The sequence below is a fragment of the Rhincodon typus genome, chromosome 26, assembly GCF_021869965.1.
Source record: "Rhincodon typus isolate 14 chromosome 26, sRhiTyp1.1, whole genome shotgun sequence".
NCBI classification, from domain to species: domain Eukaryota; kingdom Metazoa; phylum Chordata; class Chondrichthyes; order Orectolobiformes; family Rhincodontidae; genus Rhincodon; species Rhincodon typus.
The window spans coordinates 5,401,078-5,420,013 of record NC_063357.1 but is presented as its reverse complement, the minus strand read 5'-3'; the positions used below and the strand labels follow the sequence as shown (position 1 = coordinate 5,420,013).

General features: G+C 41.2%; 2 protein-coding genes across 5 annotated transcripts in view; one reads left to right on the top strand and one right to left on the bottom strand.

The window, feature by feature from the left end:
- rnft1 (ring finger protein, transmembrane 1) overlaps window positions 1-5,760 on the bottom strand; it is a 30,819-nt gene extending 25,059 nt beyond the window's left edge. Inside the window, exons 1-2 of the mRNA XM_020510406.2 lie at window positions 5,651-5,760; window positions 2,647-3,128 (exon numbers count right to left, since the gene is read on the bottom strand). Coding sequence (XP_020365995.1) covers window positions 2,647-3,128; window positions 5,651-5,676 — 508 coding nt within the window. The 5' untranslated portion in view covers window positions 5,677-5,760. The remainder of the gene's footprint in view (window positions 1-2,646; window positions 3,129-5,650) is intronic.
- A 177-nt stretch (window positions 5,761-5,937) lies between these two features.
- The window catches only part of LOC109911143, a 105,991-nt gene continuing 92,992 nt past the window's right edge, over window positions 5,938-18,936 (top strand). For all 4 annotated transcript variants that reach the window (XM_048612442.1, XM_048612441.1, XM_048612444.1 and 1 more), the window contains exons 1-4: window positions 5,938-5,985; window positions 7,075-7,245; window positions 9,352-9,498; window positions 13,797-13,911. In XM_048612442.1, coding sequence (XP_048468399.1) covers window positions 7,165-7,245; window positions 9,352-9,498; window positions 13,797-13,911 — 343 coding nt within the window. In that variant the 5' untranslated portion in view covers window positions 5,938-5,985; window positions 7,075-7,164. The remainder of the gene's footprint in view (window positions 5,986-7,074; window positions 7,246-9,351; window positions 9,499-13,796; window positions 13,912-18,936) is intronic.

Here is an 18,936-nt window from a genome sequence, read left to right as displayed (position 1 = left end):
TTTTAATTACATCTCCTCTCTTCATAAGCAATCCCTCATCTCTGAAATCTAGTGAACCTCATCCAAACTGTCTCCAATATGACTACATCCCTCCTCAAGTATTGGGACCAAATTTGACACAATGTTTCAGGTACAGTTTCATTAATGCCTCACACAGTTGCAGCAAACCTTCCCTACTTTTATACTCTATCCCTTTAGCAAAATGCCAAAATTCTACTTGCTTTCTATAATATTTTCTGTACTTGCATACTAGTGCAAACAGAAACTGGTGCATTCTGATGGTAACACATCTACCAATGTGTAAGCTCCTCTCATGCAGTATAAATGTTGGTTTGCCCTTTGAATTGACATTCTTGTGAATTATCCTGATGACTTCGAGACAAAAAGCTTTATCAAAATATGTCTTTTTCAGCAATGTTCAAGTTAACTGCCATGCAAAAATTCAGCTCCTTGAAATATTTTGATTGTGCAGGGAATAGGAATATGCAGATCAGAAAATCATTCTGGAGGGGAGAAACCAGCCAGGGGTTAGGCTTCCCATTCTTGACATCTGCTAGAAAGAGAAAGGTCTTGTGTCTTAATCTCTACCTGACAGAGGTTCTGTCAGAATTGATTCCTTGCTCAAAAACGAATGACTGTGACTGTTCACTTGGGGCAGAATCATGCCCGGATTCATACGCAACAAGCAACCATTTGCAAAAATACCAGAAAACGTCCGGTGCCAAAACAGATGGTAAAATGATAAAGGAAGAGTAAATAACAGAATAATTAAGAATACGTCACTTCTAACAGGAACCTCAGTGCTTCCAGTGAGGAGTTGTTATTCCACATGTAAACAGGACTGATTGCTACACTTAATGATTTTGAAATGTTCCATGTGTTACAAGTAACACAAAAGCCCAAGTAGTTGTAACTGGCTTAAAGCAGAAAAGGGGACCAACAGATGCTAATTTGGAGATAAAAGAAGCATTTCTCAATTGTAAAAGTATCTTCCTCTAACAGAAGGATGCTGGACTAGATAACTGCACATCTTCAAAATATATGCTGCAAAGGACTGTTTTACAAATATTTCTGGGCTTCCCCCCCACCTCAGTTTGTTCCCCTCTCCTCCTGAAGACATCAATTTGACCTAAGATGCAGCTCCACGTGCCTTCTATACTATTGTATCATTGAAATGGGCACCCTTCAAGTATGGAGCTAAAGAGTAAATATAGGAAGGCTATTTAATCGTGAAACATCACAAAGAGGTACACTAACTAGAAAATTAGTTTGTGTATATGGACAAGCATGAATTCTAGTACTCAGCACGGGAACCATATCATGGGGAAACTGGAACAGGAATTTCTTTCTGGTCTGCTCAGCTCAATTTTATATATAAAAAAAATTCATTCATGGGATCTGGGCAACAAGACTTTATGGCCTCTCTCTGTTTGCCCTTGAGAAGGTGGTGGTGAACTGTTTTCTCGAATTGCTGCACTCCATTTGGTGAGGGCATATACACAATGCCATTAGTGGGGGGTGGGAGTTCCAGGATTTTCACCCAGCAACACTTTCAGAGCAGCAATGTATTTCCTAGTCAGGGGCGAGTGGCTTGGAGGAGAACTTGCAGGTCGTATTCCCATATATCTGTTGCCTTTGTCATTCTAGATAGTGGTTGTATGTTTGGAAGATGCTGTCTAAGTAGCCTTGATGAATTGTTGCAGTGCATCATGTAAATGGTACACACTGCTGCTACTGAGCATTTACGGACAGAGGGAGTGAATGTTTATCGATGTGTGAATCGAGCAGTCTGTGTGTCCAGATGATGTCAAGCTTCGAGTGTTGTCAGAGTTGCAATCATCCAGTTAAATGGGGAACATTCCAACACACTCCTTACTTGCGTCTTGTGGATGAAGGAGAGGCTTTGGGCAGTCACGATGTAGAGTTACTTGCAGGAACCAGATCTTATTACATTTGGACATGGATTCCTTCAGTATCTGAGGAATCATAAGTGGTAATGAACATTCTGCAATCATCAGCAAATGTTCCCACTTGACCGTATGAAGAGGGGAGGTCAAACAGCTGAAGGTGGTTGGGCCTTGAACACAACTTTGAGGAACTTTTGCAGAGATTTACTGGACACAAGGTGACTGATTTCCAACATTCCCATTAACTCTAGTTTTACTAGGACTCCTCCATGTCACAATTATCCAAGTGGAGCCTTGATGTTAAGGGCAATCACTTTCACAGTATCTGGAATTTAGTTCTTTTATCCAAGATTGAACCAAGGCTGTAATGGGGTCAGGAGCTGAGGGACTCTAGCAGAATCCAAATTGAGTGTCACGAAGCAGATTATTACTAAGCAAATGCTGCTTGATGGCGCTGTTGACAACACCTTCCATCACTTGACTGATGGCATTCCACACTGAACACACTCCAACTAAAGAATTGTCAGGTATGCACTACGACAGACTTTGAGAACATGTCTAACTTTTTAAAATATCATACGAGCCCTGAAATCTCTCAGAGTGTCAGTTGCCTGGTCTCCCAACACAGGAGACTAGAAAACAAATTCAGAATCTGAGAGCTGAATAAAAAATTTCAATATCATCTGCAATTCATAAGAACACCCTCTACTAAGCCAAAATTCTGAAATGTTTCTCATACCTAGAGCATGCTGGAAAACCAGTTTGGCACAAATGATAAGAATATATGGGAGACTCTTCTGAAGCCACAGAAAGATGTACCGAAGTTCTGAAACTGAGCTGGAGGATTCCCTGTTATCTAGTTCAGATCTTTCTTCAGCAGGACCCTCTGATCTGGGATGAGAATGTGAGTGACCATGTGAATGAGAAGAGTTTGAACGCTGGGTATCTGCCCCAGATCTGCTGCGCTGGCCTTCAGATGCTTCCACCTGAATTTGAACTTCATCTTTGGAAGGACGTGGCACGCTCTCTGGAGTCCCAACAAATAAAGCAGGACGTGAATCCATGCTTTCTCCTACAGCTCCATTTAATGGCGACGTGTGGTGATGGCTGATGCCTGTGTGCATAGTGACAAATTCTTTCTGCTTTTCAGATCCTCTTCCTGCTTGGCTGTTCAAAGTTCCTGATTTATGCAGTCCTCCAAAGCTCTGACCCGAGTGTCTCCTACAACATTAAACATCAAAACAGTGCATTAGCTCCAACACTAGAAATCAATTGACATTTTATCACAGAGGAGGTATTTTGGATAAGTTAGCCTCTTTAATATCCTTTCTGCTGCTAAAAGGACAAGTGCACAGTCCCTTCTCACCTAAGCTAGCATCCAGCTTCTGGGAGACGGAAACAGAAACAATACAGGAGTGCCTCATCCTGATTGCAGTCACACAGAAGAACAAGAGACTACTTTAGTATGTGTCCATCTCACTTGGTTCTGGTTATAATGTTTCGTAGTTATATTTGTATGCATTTTGCAAAGTTACTATCTATATTTGTTGGGAACCTGTAGTCTAGTAATAGCTCTTGCAAAATAATCTGAGAGCTGCTTGGTAAATACAAGATCATTATTGTATTCAAGGATTCTTCTTTGAGGGGGAAACATCAAGACATTCTTCTGGAATACATCATTCGGCTTTTGGTAATGTTGGCTGAGAGAGTAATTTATTCAACTGATTCAGACAAAAGGGTAGTGCTATAGCACCTCCCCTCATCACAATTCCTCTAAAGCTTCTTATCAGGCAATGAAATATTTTTGAAGTACAGGTCATTTTTATAATGTAGGAAACACAGAAACCATCCATGTAAATAGCAAGCTCCTGCAGACAGCAATGAGATAAATGATCAGATATCTGTTTCGGTAATGCCGCTTGAAGGATAAATATTTATCAGTACATTGGGGATAACTACACCACTTTACCCTTCAAAATAATGCTAACGGATCTTGTGCATCCATCTGGGAGAATACACAGGACCTTGAATTACTATTCAAAATTTGATTCAAAACAAGGGATGGGGCACCAACAATATAGCACTTGCCCCTCAGCACAGGGAATGTCAAAGTGGATTTTTGTCCTCAAATTTTTGAGTGTTTTAAGACCCACTGTTGATCACCCAATCTAGCTGAGGGAGTGCTGAAATGTCAGATGTGCTGTTGTTGCGATAAAGGCAGTAAGCAACAACTTTATATTAAGAAAAATAACTGCAAATGCTGAAAATCCAAAATGATGACAAAAATTGCTGGAAAAACTCAGCAGGTCTAGCATCATCTGTGGAAACAAAGCAGAGTTAACATTTTGGGTTCAGTAACCTTTCTTCAGAACTGATTTTACTGAGGAAAAGTTTGGTATATATGCTGATGATGGAAAGGCGGGGTTTGGATAGTATACAATACGTGGCGATGCAGCCCAGAGAGAGGTAGGGTAAACAATTGGGCAGACAAAGAAATGGGTAAAGATCAGCCTGGGAGAATCAATAGCTGCTAATAAGGACCAATAGTGGCTGACAACGGGTTATTTGTGATAACAGCCTACATCATGACAAGTTCTGGTGATTGGGGTTTGGGGTTTGGGGTAAGGACGTGGAAGAAAATGCCCAGGCCCTAAAATTATTGAACTCTATATTGAGTCGAGAAAGCTGTAGGGTCCCCAAGCAGAAAGTGAGATGTTCTTCTTCCAACTTGTGCTGAGCTTCACTGGAGCACTGCAGCAAGCCTGTGACAGGGACGTTGGCCAGGGAACACAGTGGTGTGTGGAACTGGCAGGCAAGAGGAAGCTCAGGGTCGATAGAACGTGGAGCTGGAGGAGCACAGCAGGTCAGACAGCACTTGAGGGGCAAGAAAATCAGGCCTGATGAAGGGTCCCAACCCAAAACGTCAACTTTCCCACTCCTCAGATGCTGTGTGACCTGTTGCATTTCTCCAGCTCCACATCTTATTGATTCTGACTTTCAGCATTTGCAGTCCTTGCTATCTCTGGGAAACTCAGTCTTTTTTTTTTTGCAGACAAAATATAGGTTTTCAATAAAGTAGTCTCCCAGCCTGTGTTTCATCTCCTTACTGTAAAGCAGGCCACATTGTGAGCAGTGAATACAGTAGACTAGATTGAGTGAAGTGCAGGTAAATCACCACTTCACCTAGAAGCTGTATCTGGGACCTTGGATAGTGAGGAGGGAGGAAGTAAACAGAAAGGTGTTACATTTTCTGCAATTGCATGGGAAGGTGCATGGGTTGAAGGAGGAGTGGTCCAAGGTGTCCCAGAGAATGGTCCCAAAAACTTGGTTCATCAGTTTAAGTGGACAGGAACGTATTCCAAATGTTAACTAAAAATTTGTTGCTGAACCATTACAACCCCCAACTGGCTGTCAGATTTCACTGCATAACAATAGTGGCACTTCAATAATAGTTAATCGCTTTGCAGCATTTTAAAGGGTTTTGAGAAGATTACTTGCTTGCTATAAACACAAGGCGTTTGCATTTTGGGGAGGGAGGAAATACATAGGACTTCGGAACTTATCATTCATAAGTAAAAGAAAAACATCGAAATCCCTTATCAACAGCTACAGTTTCAATACAGCCGAAAGTGAAGCAACTAGGTCTCAACAGGTTATTTGTTGAGGGAAAAAAAAGAAAAATCCACGGGTCTATTCACATTAGCCGCGGGTATTTCTGTAAGAATGAGTTACTGGGTATTTACCTGTCATTTTGAGGCCGGTGTTTCATGCTGGAAGAAGGCCAGCTTCCCCCCCCCAACCTTCAAACTGCCATTTCCTCAGCCAATGTCACAAACCAACTCCGGAAGAGGTCATAGGTGAGAGGTCATATTTTTACCCTCTCCAATTATATATTTCTAAAATTGAAATTAGGACAAGGCGAGGCATAGGTAACGCGTTTTTATAAACACACCCTCATTTTCTGTGTAATTTGGAAAAATATTTGACTTTTCTTTGAAAGGCCAACCGTCCACTGACGTAGTGACGTTCGATATGCTCTGTTACTGTAGCAACGAGTTTAACAGAGCACTGTGGACAGGTAAATATTTAATTCGTAGCTTTGGCTTCTAATATTTCATAAATAGATTAGCATATTGTATTATTATGACCTCCATTACCTGCCTTTCTAGTCTTTAATCTATTTTTTGTCTCATCTGTTAAATACAGCGCTTGTTTAAGACTGCTATTCCTGTCATGGGGAAGGTGGAAGAGAGTTTTTCAAAGGTGAACTGTAGTTACTGGAAACAGGTGGATTTCATTGACTATGATGTCCTTGATTGGGGTTGTTAACCTGGGTCAATCAGGGAGCCGTAGGCAACAGATAAATAAGGAGGCTAAGGAAGCTGGGTGCGAGCAGATTGTGCTCCTGTATCCTAGTATTTGGTTCCAAAAAAGCTTTGTCATTAACCATATTGTTGACACTCAATATTAAGCCTATGCACAAGGTGCTTTGTTTGGGCAATACCCATGGTAGAATGAAAGCTCAGCAAGGAGACATCAATGCTTCTAGTTCCCAGCACAACCCTCTAATCTCTGTGCATACCTCTAATTGTCCCCTTTTGCAGATCCTGGATTCTCATCACTCCACCATTGGCACAATACATTCAGCTGCCTATATGCTAAACTCTGGAATTCCCTCCCTAAACCTCATTATGTTTCTCTCTTTTAACATGTTCCTTCAAGCTTGCATGTACTAATGTATCTTTATGTATCTCAGAGGTGTTTTGTATGTCTTAGAGGTGTTACATAAATATGAGTTATTATTGTTTGTTGAACCATTTCCTTAGTACACCTATTATCCCAGGGGAGAAGTTTGTGACCCAGTGAAATTCTCATGTGAGTGTTGGGCAAAAGCAAGTTCAGCATTGGCTGTAATATCCCTGTAGGTAAAAAGCCTGTCAGTTTGTACTGCCACACATTGCACATGACAAGTGACCATTTAATTGAGGTATTCTGAAAGTAGGTACCTGAGCCAAAAACAAGCTATATATATAAAAATTGCAGAAATAAAATAGTTTCAAGTGACTTTTCATAATTTTTGTATTGTGTTGACACTGTTTCCAAAGTGTAATTTATTTCAAAGGTCTCCTGCATAACATTTCACAAAACTAGACTAACTTGTCAGCAGGTTATTGTTTATATTGCAGTTTGGACTTTTACACATCATTGATAGTAGTTCAATATCTCAAGAAGCTCTGAAATTCATCCGGGGTTTACCATGAATTACCATCCTTTCAATGTGGATTGGCTGGACTCTAGTCTCCAAGCAACATTGTTACCTGGGAAACCATGGCACAAGGTGAGCACATTGACTGACTGGATTTCACAATTCGTAAATCTGTACAAAGCATCTATGGAGTATTTGGTCATACGGAGAAATCCCGTGGATTTACATCAGGATGTATGGTGAATTCTGGAATAGCCTATCAATTAGAGCACTTGCATGTAAAGAAATATAACTTAAATGGAGGAAAATCTGATGGGCATCTTTACAGTGGTGCTCTCTCATGGACTTCCTAATAATTTGCTGTTCCCAGGCAATCTGGTGTAACTGGCAGTACGTCTGGGAATATCTCCCTTCATGTATTGATCCACCTGGCTATGCAAAGGCTGAATGCATCTCTTAAAAAGCTTTAAAATGTTTTTAAAAAATAAGAAAGCGGTCACTTTCAGATGTTTCATTCTGACCTGTAGCCAGATGTTTATTGCACCTTCTAATCTGAATACCCTTCAACAGACAACCCTTAGGTGTAAGTATTGCTGCTCCTCAGCGGCAGAGCATTAATAGATTGTGCACTACAGGCTATATCACTCTTATAAACCAATATGTCATCCAATTTCCTATAAGCAAAGTTGCAGGAAATCATTGTCTCTACTCACCTTGTTGCTATACAATGAGCAATTTCAACAAGAGAGGATTCAGCCATCTCCTTTTGACATTCAGTAGTATTATCATAGCTGAATTCCCCTTGTCAATATTTGTGTTGTCATTGTGCAGAAACTAAATAGTGTCTTACTAGAAATTCTTTCCTGACAGCACTATGGATGTACCTATAGCGATTCAAGAAAGCAATTCACTGCGATCACCTCTCCAAGAGCAATTGGGATTAGATAAATATCCACCTGGAAATTCAGTAGTGGTTCTGCCAATTTCCTGCTTTGGGTTTAGTGGCAGATAGAGGGAGGCCTCGGAAGAAGAGTTTGCATTGTTTTGTCACAGTTCTATGTAGCTGTTCCCTCAGTAAATCTCGATGGTTCTACTTGAACTGTTAAAATTTACAGTAAGTTTTGATTAAGAAAATAAAGTGAAACTGTTTCCACTGGTCTGGCAGAAGGATTAGAAACTAAAGGACAAAGATTTAAGATACTGTGATTGGTAGATAAATCAGAAGGGAGATCAGGAGAAATTCTTATGTGCAGAGCATTGTAATGTTCTGGAGTACACTACTTGAAATGGTGGTAGATGTAGAGTCAATAGTGACTTTCAAAAGATAATTCAATATTTGTTCAATAAGCATTCGCAGGGAAAGTGTATGAGAGTTTAACACAATTACACAGCTCTTTCAAAGAACCAGTACAGGCACAATGGGTGCAAAGGACTCCTAAGTTTGCAGCACCATGAATTGTACAAAAATTCAGCTTGTGACACTACCTCTATCCCACCACTAAAGGTACCATTCTTCCTCATGTGAGGAATGGGTCAATGACTATCTGTAGCTGTCATTTGCAAGGTAAGTACAAATGAGAGAGGCACCCTAACTGGGAGGAATAAAAGCACTTAGACATGTGAATGAGGATCAGTAGTATTCTATTCAGCCCCTTGAACCTGTTTTGCCATTCAATAAAATCATGGCTGATCTGATTGTAATCTCTTTTCCACATTCCCGCCTACCCTTGATAATTGTTCATCTTGCTTCTATCCACCTCATTTCTTTTGTGTTTTTTTTGCATCTCTACTAAAATGTGATGTATGGCATGTTACACCTTGAGTGCAGTTTAAAAAAAAAGCATACATTCTGTGTTCTGTGAAACACAGACCTGAGATTTCTCATGGCATGATATTTGCACAGTTTCTTGGCAGTGCAAAAGACCAAAGCTCCGAAAACTGAAGTTTAAAAAAGGATAAAAACTGAAAGAACTGCAGATGCTGTAAATCAGGAACAAAAACAAAAACAAAGTTGCTGGAGAAGCTCAGCAGGTCTGGCAGCATCTGTGAAGGGAAAAACAGAGTTAACGTTTTGGGTCTGATGACCCTTCCTCAGAACACTAAAAACTAAGAGGATTTTGCTAAACCTCAAAAGAATTGGAAGGCAAAAAGATTGTAATTGATTTTAAAGCAGATGGTTCTGTGTAAAAGTTTGTTCCATACTTAACATTATTGTGCTTTATATTTTGTTGACCTCAGATATGTGAGAAATTGGAACATGCTCTTGCTCATGAACTTGAAGGTCATTTGAAGAATCCTGAGCAAAGACAGATAATTTTTCAACTACTGGGGATTCCTTATGTACAGAAGCACTTCAGCAACTATCCAGATCAGCTCAGTTTACTGGTGAGTACTGTATGGAAAGGACTATTTCATACAACTGTTAGTCATCTAAGGAATGTTTCAGTTTTATATTTCTGTGAAGCCAAACTTCAGTAGATTGTTCACAGGAAATTTAAAAGTATTTTGTTTAATAATGGTGGGAACTTTATAATATTTAATGAATCTTCAATGACAATGCTTACAGTTAACCAAAGGAAATATTCAAGTTGACAGAACATAGGGCTGTTTTGTCATTAGAGAGAGACTAGGTGGTGGTTTAACTTGAGAGTCACACACCTCTGGGCAAGGGAGCGGCTGAGAAGGAGAGTCCTTCATGCAACTTGTGCCAGTGCAGGAATTGAACCCATGCTGTTGGCAAAACCCATCAAGCCAACTGACAATATAGAACACTTTTCTTTCAAGTTGCAAAACTTTCCTGTTTTCCTAATAGTAGTCCAACTGCCACTTCCATTTATAGTCCCAAAAAAAACTGAAAAAAAATGTGGTCTCCTTATCATCTAAAATTTGACTTGAACAACCCATTTAAACAGCGTATCAGAGTGCCTGTCAATGTCAATAGTTCTTTTACAATAATAATTTCAGTGCCTTTGGGAATTTTGTTCCCTGTGAAAAGCCAGGTCCAATGTGCAATACTGGTGAGTAATAAAATGTATATTTGTTTAAATCTTAGTCATTTTTGTCAGTTTCCAGAGTACCATTACTAAGAAGTGGTGGCTTGACTCATAGACGTTCGTTGAAAATGGTGAAAGACTCAATTTCTTTTACAATTACCTACAATTACAAGTAGGTACCAACAATATAGGTGGAAAGAGGAAAGAGGTTCTGCTGAGGGAATATGGGCAACTAGGGGCTAAATTAGAAAGCAGAACCAAAAAGGTGGTAATCTCTGGATTACTACGTGACCCACGAGCAAATTGGCACAAGGTCAACAAGAATAAAGAGGTGAATATGTAGTTCAAAGATTGGTGTGAGAGAAACAGGTTTGAATTCATAGGACATTGACATCAGTACGGGGGAAGGAGGAAGCTGTTCCAGTGGGGACGGGTTCCACTTGAATCATGCTGGGACTAGAGGCCTGGCAAATCGCACAACTAGGGCTGTGGTTAGGGCTTCAAACTAAATATCAGGAGGGTGGGTTCAGTTGTTTGGAAGATTATGGAAACAGTGGTGAGATCAGCGGAGGTTAAAGTTTCCAGAACAAGTAATAGGACAGAAAGTGTGGAAAAGGTCAAGAATCTAGGCACTGCACCTAAAGGGACAACTATGAGAAGGAGACAGTCAACACACGACTGAGGGTGTTTTACTCAAATGGATGCAGTATATGAAAAGTTAAATGAGCTTGTAGGTCAGATTGAAATTGGCAGATATAATGTTGTGAGTGTCACAGAGACATGTCTGCAAAAGGATCAGGGCTGGGAACTAAATATCTAAGGATAGACCACCTATCAAAAGGACAGGCAGAGGGGTGGGGGGGGAGGGAGGTGGAGTTGCCTTGTTAGTAAGAAATGAAACTAAATTGATAGCAAAAAGTGATATAAAGACAGAAGATGTAGCATCTGTGTTTGGGCAGAGTTCAGGAACTGCAAAAGAAAAAAAAGTTCTTCAGGTCAGAAGGGTGGCCATGGGTATCCGCATGGGCCCCTGTTATGCCTGTCTCTTCGTTGGGTACTTGGAACATTCCTTGTTGCAGTCCTATTCCGGCCCCCACCAACAACTGTTCCTCCGATATATTGATGATATAATCGGTGCTGCTTTCCTCTCTTGTCCGGAATTGGAAAAGTTAATCGATTTTGCTTCCAATTTCCACCCTGCTCTCACTTTTACCTGGTCTATCTCTGACTCCTCCCTTCCCTTCCTCAACATCTTTGTTTCTGTTTCTGGGGATGACTGGCCACTAATATCATCATATTAGATGAAGCCAACTTCGACAAGGGAGCCTCCGAAATGTCCCCCTTCTTCTTCAGCCGAGGATTCCCAAGCATTGTTGTCGACAGGGTCCTCAACCGGGTCCGACCCATCTCCCACACTTCTGCCCTCACCCCCTCTCTTCCCTCCCACAACAGCAGTAGCATTCCCCTTATCCTTACCTACAATCCCACCAGCATCCCACATCCAGAAGATCATCAGATGCCATTTCCGCCACCTCCAGTGAGATACCACCACCGGACACATATTCCCCTCCCCTTCCTTGTCTGCGTTCAGCAGAGACCATTCCCGCTGGGACACACTGGTCCACTCTTCCTTCACCCCCAACATCCCCCACAGCACTTTTCCCTGCCACCGGCAAAGGTGCAACACCTGACCATTTACCTCCTCCCTCCCCAGTATCCAAGGACCCAAACGTACCTTCCAGGTGAAGCAACATTTCACCTGTACTTCCTAAAATCTAGTTTACTGCATTTGCTGCTCACAGTGTGGTCTCCTCCACATTGGGGAAATGAAGCGTAGACTGGGTGACCACTTCACAGAACATCTACGTTTTGCTCGCAAAAAAGTCTGAACTTTCAGTTGCCCGCCACTTTAACACTTTAACCACCCTGTTCCCTGGCCAACATCTCTGTCTCTGGCTTGCTCCAGTGTTCCAGTGAAGCTCAGCGCCAGCTGGAAGAACAACACCTCATTTTCCACTTGGGGACCCTGCAGGCCTTTGAACAGCCTAATCTGCGACTATATCTTATGGTCTTATGATCTAATTAATATGCAACTTTTTCAAAATTAGTGAGAATACATATGGAGACCTAATATTTCGGACTTGGGTGTAGAATTATTCAATACTTTATGCTAATTAAGTGTAGCATAAATAGGAATTAACTTAATTTTTTTACTAAATTTTTTTGAGAAGATTTGTATCTTGGGTTGTGGACAAGGTTGTAGACTTGTTCACCGGGCCGGTGTGTTTGAAAGCAGTGTGACGAAACATCTGCAAGGTAACATTGTCAGTGTGCCTCCAGTGAAGCGTTGGTGTTGTGTCCCGCTTATAATTTATATGCCTTGGTTTGCTGGGGTGGTCGGCATCACTTCCGGTTCTGTTTTTCAGCAGTTTGTATATCAGGTCCAATTGAATGTGTTTGTTGAACTCCATCGACAAATATATTGAACTGGACCCAATGTTCAAACCACTGAGAAACAGAACCAGAATTGATGCCAACCACTCCAGCAAACCAAGGCATATTAATTACAAGTAGGACAGAATACCACCGCTTCACTGGAGGCACACTGTCTTTGTTACCTAGCAGGATGACAAAACATCTGCATTCAAACACAGCAGCCCGGCGAGCAAGTCTACAACGTTCTTACTGTTGTCTCATTTTAATTGTTACAATTATCATACTGTAGAACTCAAGTGGCTTAAGTTTAAACACAAAAAAACAGAAATCTGGAAAAGAACAGAGTGCTGGAGAAAAACAGCAGGTCTGGCAGCATCTGTAGAGAAAACAGAGTTGACATATTGAATCCAGTGACCCTTCATCAGGGCTAAAGATAGCTCAGGAAGGGTAGGATTTATGCTAATGATTGGGTGGGAATAGAATACAGTACATGGACACAGTGGCTAGAGAGAGAGAGAAGGAATAGGCAGATAAAGAGTTTGCATGTGATAAGCCAAGAGAGAGATAATAGGTGGGTGAGGTGCTAACGAGAAGTGCAAATGTTTGAAAAAGAGTTGGCTGTGCTGGGAGCCGCCCATACACGATGGACCTAGAGGTCTGGGGAAGAGAAGCATCAGGGGAGAGGGTGCTCCATGTTCTGAAATTGTTAAATTCTGAAGAAGTCCTGTTCTGAAGAAGGGTCACTGGACACGAAACGTTAACTGATTTCTCTCCACAGATGCTGGCAAACCTGCTGAGCTTTTCCAGCAAGTTCTGATTTTTGTTTCTGGTTTCCAGCATCCACAATTGTTTTGGTTTTTTTTTGTTACATTGAGTGATGAGTCCTGAAGAATGTCTTGGCAGAAGTTGAGGTGTTAATTTTTTAAAATATAAACGAATAAGTATATTATGCAATTCCTTTGTTATTATATGATGAGACACTAATATAAATGGGGTTTAAAAGAGTAAAGGAATTTCAAACAAATGTATTAAATATTTTAAAAGGTACTATTCACAGAGCTTCATTTTAGCTTCAACTATCTTCTTGAATCCATTTTTTCATTCTGTAGAGTTAGCATTCAGAATTTTAATTAAGAGCTTAATTTTTAAAAATGCTAAAGCTATTCAGAATTCTTCATAATTTCTAATCTTCCATAGTTTTGGACTGCAAACAAAATAATTTTTCAACTCTGTCTTTGTCTTCCTCTGAAACAGCAAACACCCAATATGACTGCTAGCCAACATGAGCTTCAACTGCAGAGTACACAAGTTTGGCTACAAGATCTGCTGACGAAAGTAGCCAAACAGTGCGGCTGCCAAAGGAATCCAGGTGATACTATGGATTCAAATCTCCTACAACTGTTTTTAACTAATGGTCATGTAGTTTATTATGTTGAGGTTGTTGGCTTGCTTACTGAGCTGGCTGGTTATCGTACAGATGTTTTATCACCATGCTAGGTAACATCATGTGTGCGGCCTCCGATGATGCAATGTTGTTCTACCCCATGTGGTATTTGTATGATCCGGCCTGTTAAGTTGGATTGTGTCATTTCTGGTTCTGTTCTGCATTGGTTTGTATATGATGTCTAATTCCACATGTTTGTTGATTGCATTATGGGTTGAAAACCAGGCTTCTAGGAATTCCTGTTTGTGTCTGTGGTTGGTACAACCCAACTTAACAGACCAGATCATATAAATTCCAAGCAGAGTGGAACAACATTACTTCATCAGAGGCCACACTGATGATGTTACGTAGCATGGTGTCAAAACGTCTGTATGATAACCAGACAGCTTGGCAAGCAAGCCACAACCTCATCCACAACCCGAGCTACAAATCTTTGCAAGAACCTTAAAGTTTATTATGTTATTAGGGCTAGCAGAATCTCTGCCAAACTTGTTGTGGTCATGGTCATGAGCTTCTGCATTAATGAGCGTGAAGAGGTGGTATGACAAGTTCTCTAACTAAAAATTCATAACGTCTCCATTATTGCGGAGATGTTATGGAGATCTGTCCTCCAAAATGAGCATAAAAATGCTGTGCATACTTTCAAGAATATTCTGCTTTATTGTCCAGGCATTCATAGAGTATACAACATGGAAACAGACCCCTCGGTCCAACATGTCCACACTGGCCAGACATCCCAATCTGACCTAGTTCCATTTGCCAGCATTTGACCCATATCCTTCTAATTCATATACCTGTCCAGATGTGTTTTAAAAATTGTAATTGTACCCACCACTACCTCTTCCTCTGGCAGCTCGTTCCATATATGCACCACCCTCTGCGTGAAAAAGTTAGCCCTCATGTTCTTTTCAAATCATTCCCCTCTCCCCTTAAAGCTATGCCCTGTAGTTTGGACTCCCCCACCCTAGGAAAAGACCTTACCTATTCACTCAGTCCATGCCTGTCATGATTTTATAAACCTCTATAAGGTCACCCCTCAGCCTCAGATGCTCCAGTGAAAAAAGCCCCAGTGTATTCAGCCCTTCCCTATAACTCAAACCCACCATTCCTGGCAAATTCCTGTAGATCTTTTCTGCACCCTCTCAAGTTTAACTACGTCCTTCCTATAGAAGGACAATTAGAATTGTACATAGTATTCTAAAAGTGGCCTCAGTGTATATGAAAAGGATATTCAGGCCATCATTGCTTTACTGTTTACTGTATCCAAATTGGCAGCCATGTTTCCCACAATAGTAAAAGTATTTAATTGGTTGTAAAGCATTTTAGAAATGTTGTAAGTCATGAAAGGCTCAATTTAATGTGAGTCTTGTTGTTTTCAGTGTTGCAATGGATGAGCTTGCTATTGTAGCTGCAGTCCCATGAAGGTATTGAGTGGTTGCCAGGTATTTTCCCACAAGAAATGAGGAAAATTATATCTGGTTATCCTAGATCTTTCTTGTGATTCTCCTAACAGTTACATTTGATGATCATTGACAAGGCAACTGTTTCTCTTTTCATTCTCTTTTATGTATACTTCATTAGCTTGCATTTATTTAACTGTGATACCCTGGGATTCTTGTTTCTGAATCAAAAAGTAGGGAGTTGAAATTCCACTCCAGAACATGCGTACATAATCTTAGCTGATAATCAATTAATTAGGGATTCCGTACTGACAAAGGTATCATTTTCCATTTACTCTCTCGGGTCTACGTAAAAGATCCCATGGCACTACTCTATGGTGAACAGATGTATTTCTTCTTGCCTTGACAGTATTTATCCCTCAACCAAAATCACTAAAATAGTTGAGTTAGGAATTTATTTCTGTGCTCTTTGTGGGATCTTGCCATGCTGAGGAAAATAAGAATAAATGGTTTGTCACAGGAAAGTATCACAACTTGCCTTAGGTCTTGTATAAAATTATTTATATGATATTTCAATAAATTTTAAAATTTATATTTCATTCTGCTGCATCAAAAAAGGCAGTAACTTCCAATGTGTTACATTGATTTATACACTGAGGCAAAGATAAGAAAATCAGTTATATTGAGTGTTGAATTATATTGCTGTTGGTAACTAACATTTTATTATTGAACATAACAGAAAAGTTTGATATTTTAAAAAAAAAACTGGGTGTTCACTATAATCAATGGTATTGAAATTTTGTTATGATTAATTCTTCAATTGTTGCTGTTATCAATTCCTGTGCATTACTAGTTTCATAAATGCTGACTTTTCTTAGCCATTAATCTCTGATCCTTCACCTATTTGGATCTCCTAATTTTACTAATCTATGTACTAATTTGTAATAAATGTACAACCTACATTTAGATCTAAAACTGTAATTTTAGATTCAACGTATTATTGCAAAGTTTGTTTGGATTTCTGTCTTTTGTTGCAGTGATCTGCTTTCTAAACCATTCTTAATCTCTGTCTTCAATCATAAACTAATGCTGGTGGAAGTTAACATATTGTTGCAAACTGAAAGTTGATTTTATTTCAGTTGCATTACCGCCTAAAGATTAAAAAGTCAAATAAAAGTTAGAAACAAAACCAAAACTGAAATTGCTGGAGAAACTCAACAGGTTTGACAGCACCTATGGAGAGAAATCAGAATTAACTTTTTTTTTATTGCAAAGATTTACTTTATTCATAGAAGGAAATCTTTATGTACATACACAGTTCATGAAGCCGTTCAGATCTATACTGCCTTTACTTGCAGAGAAGAAAACAATCATTCGCGTTTGGCTTTCTCTATATTTACAATTAAACTCTTGGCTTTTAGCTGAGGCTTTGGGGAGGGTCCAATTACTGGATGGCCCCCCATTATGCTTTGGCAGAAGGATGATATACAGTGGTCTTTCCCCGCTGCGCCTTGGCGGCAGCTTCCCCAAGCTTTAGTGCATCCCTCAGCACGTAGTCCTGGACATTGAAATGTGCTAGTCTGCAACACTCAGTTGAGGTCGACTGTTTCAACTGGAAGACCAGCAAGGTTCAGGCAGAACAAAGAGTGTCTTTCACCGAGCTGATGGTCCTCCAGGTGCAGTTGATGTTTGTCTCGTTGTGCATCCCGGGGAACAGACCATAGAGCACAGAGTCCCACGTCACAGAGCTGCTCAGAATGAACCTCAACAAAAACCACTGCATTCCTCTCCAGACATGCTTTGCAACGGCACATCCCAGAAAGAGATGTGTGACATTCTCGTCCCTCCACAGCCACTTCGAGGGCAGCATGTGGTGATACAGAAAGTCCGGGTATGCGTGAAGAATCTCATAGACAGAGTCCTTCTCACCACCAGCCAAGCAATATCCTGGTGCTTTTTGGAAAATCCTGGTGATGAGGCATTCTGTCAAATGACTGATAGTCTGCACAGAGAACCACTCAACAAGATCCATCCTCTCCTTTTCCCGAAGGTTCTCAAGGATGCTACGTGCTGACCACTGCCTAATGGCCTTGTGGTCAAAAGTGTTTTCCTTCACAAATTTCTGCACAAGGCACAGGCGATATGGAACGGTGCAACTACTTGGAGCATTCCACAGCGACGAGGCCAAGCCCATCCTTCGCAACACATGGGATAGGTAGAACCTCACTAAGTAGTGACACTTAGTGTTTGCATACTGAGGGTCTAAGCACAGCTTGATGTAGCCACACACAAAGGTGACCATCAGGGTGAGGGTAGCATCAGGTATGGTTTCGCCCCTTTGTCCAGTTTTTTATATGGGATGTCCCTTTGGACACAGACCATCCTTGACCTCCACATGAAATGATAGATGGCCTGGGTGACTGCAGCTGCACAGGTTTGGGGAGTAGGCCAGACCTGTGCCACATACAGCAACACTGAGAGTACCTCACACCTGATGACCAGGTTTTTACCCAAAATGGAGAGGGACCAGTGCTCCCATCTGTCTAGTTTCTGCTTCGCTTTGGTGACATGCTCCTCCCAAGTTTTGGCACACACCCCAGCCCCTTCAAACCAAATACCCAGCACCTTCAGGTAATCTGACCTGACAATGAAGGGGATAAAGGATTGGTTGGCCCAGTTCCCAAAGAACATGGCCTCGCTCTTGCCTTGATTTACCTTGGCACCCGAGGCCAGTTCAAACTGGTCGCAGATGCTCATGAGTCTGTCCGCTGACAGTGGATCCAAGCAGAAAACGGTGACATCATCCAGGTACAGGGAGGCTTTAACCTGCAGGCACCCACTGCCTGGAATAGCCATTCCTCTCAAACTTCCATCCTTCCTGATCAATTCGGCAAAAGGCTGTATGCAACACATAAACAACGCAGGAGAGACCAGGCAGCCCTGCCTGACTCCAGATCTGATTGGGAAGATTTCTGATTCCCACCCATTAATTGATACTGCACTAACGATGTTGGTGTCGAGCAGTCGGATCCAATTGCAGATTCCCTCCCCAGAGCCAATTTTGGAGATCACGTCCCACATGTATGTGCGCAATATTCTGTTGAAGGCCTTCTTTTGGTCCAAGCTGATGAGGCAGGTGTCCACCCCACTGTCCTGCATGTAGGAGATCGTATCCCTGAGGAGCATGAGGCTTTCAGTGATCTTCCTGCCCGGTACAACACAGATTTGGTCAGAGTGAATTACTGATCCCAGAGCAGACCTGACCTGGTTGGCAATGACTTTAGATGGGATTTTGGAATCTACATTCAACAGTGAAATTGGTTGCCGATTTCTAATTTCCTCCCTCTTCCACTTCCGTTTGTAGATGAGGGTGATGATACTTTTCCTCAATGATACGCTCATGGTATCTGCCAGAAGCGTACTGTCACACACCACCAGCAGATTCTGGCCAATCAAGTCCCACTGAGCAGAATACAACCCAGCTGGTAAGCCATCACTTCCTGGAGTTTCAAAGATAGTAAGAACTGCAGATGCTGGAGGCAGAAATAAC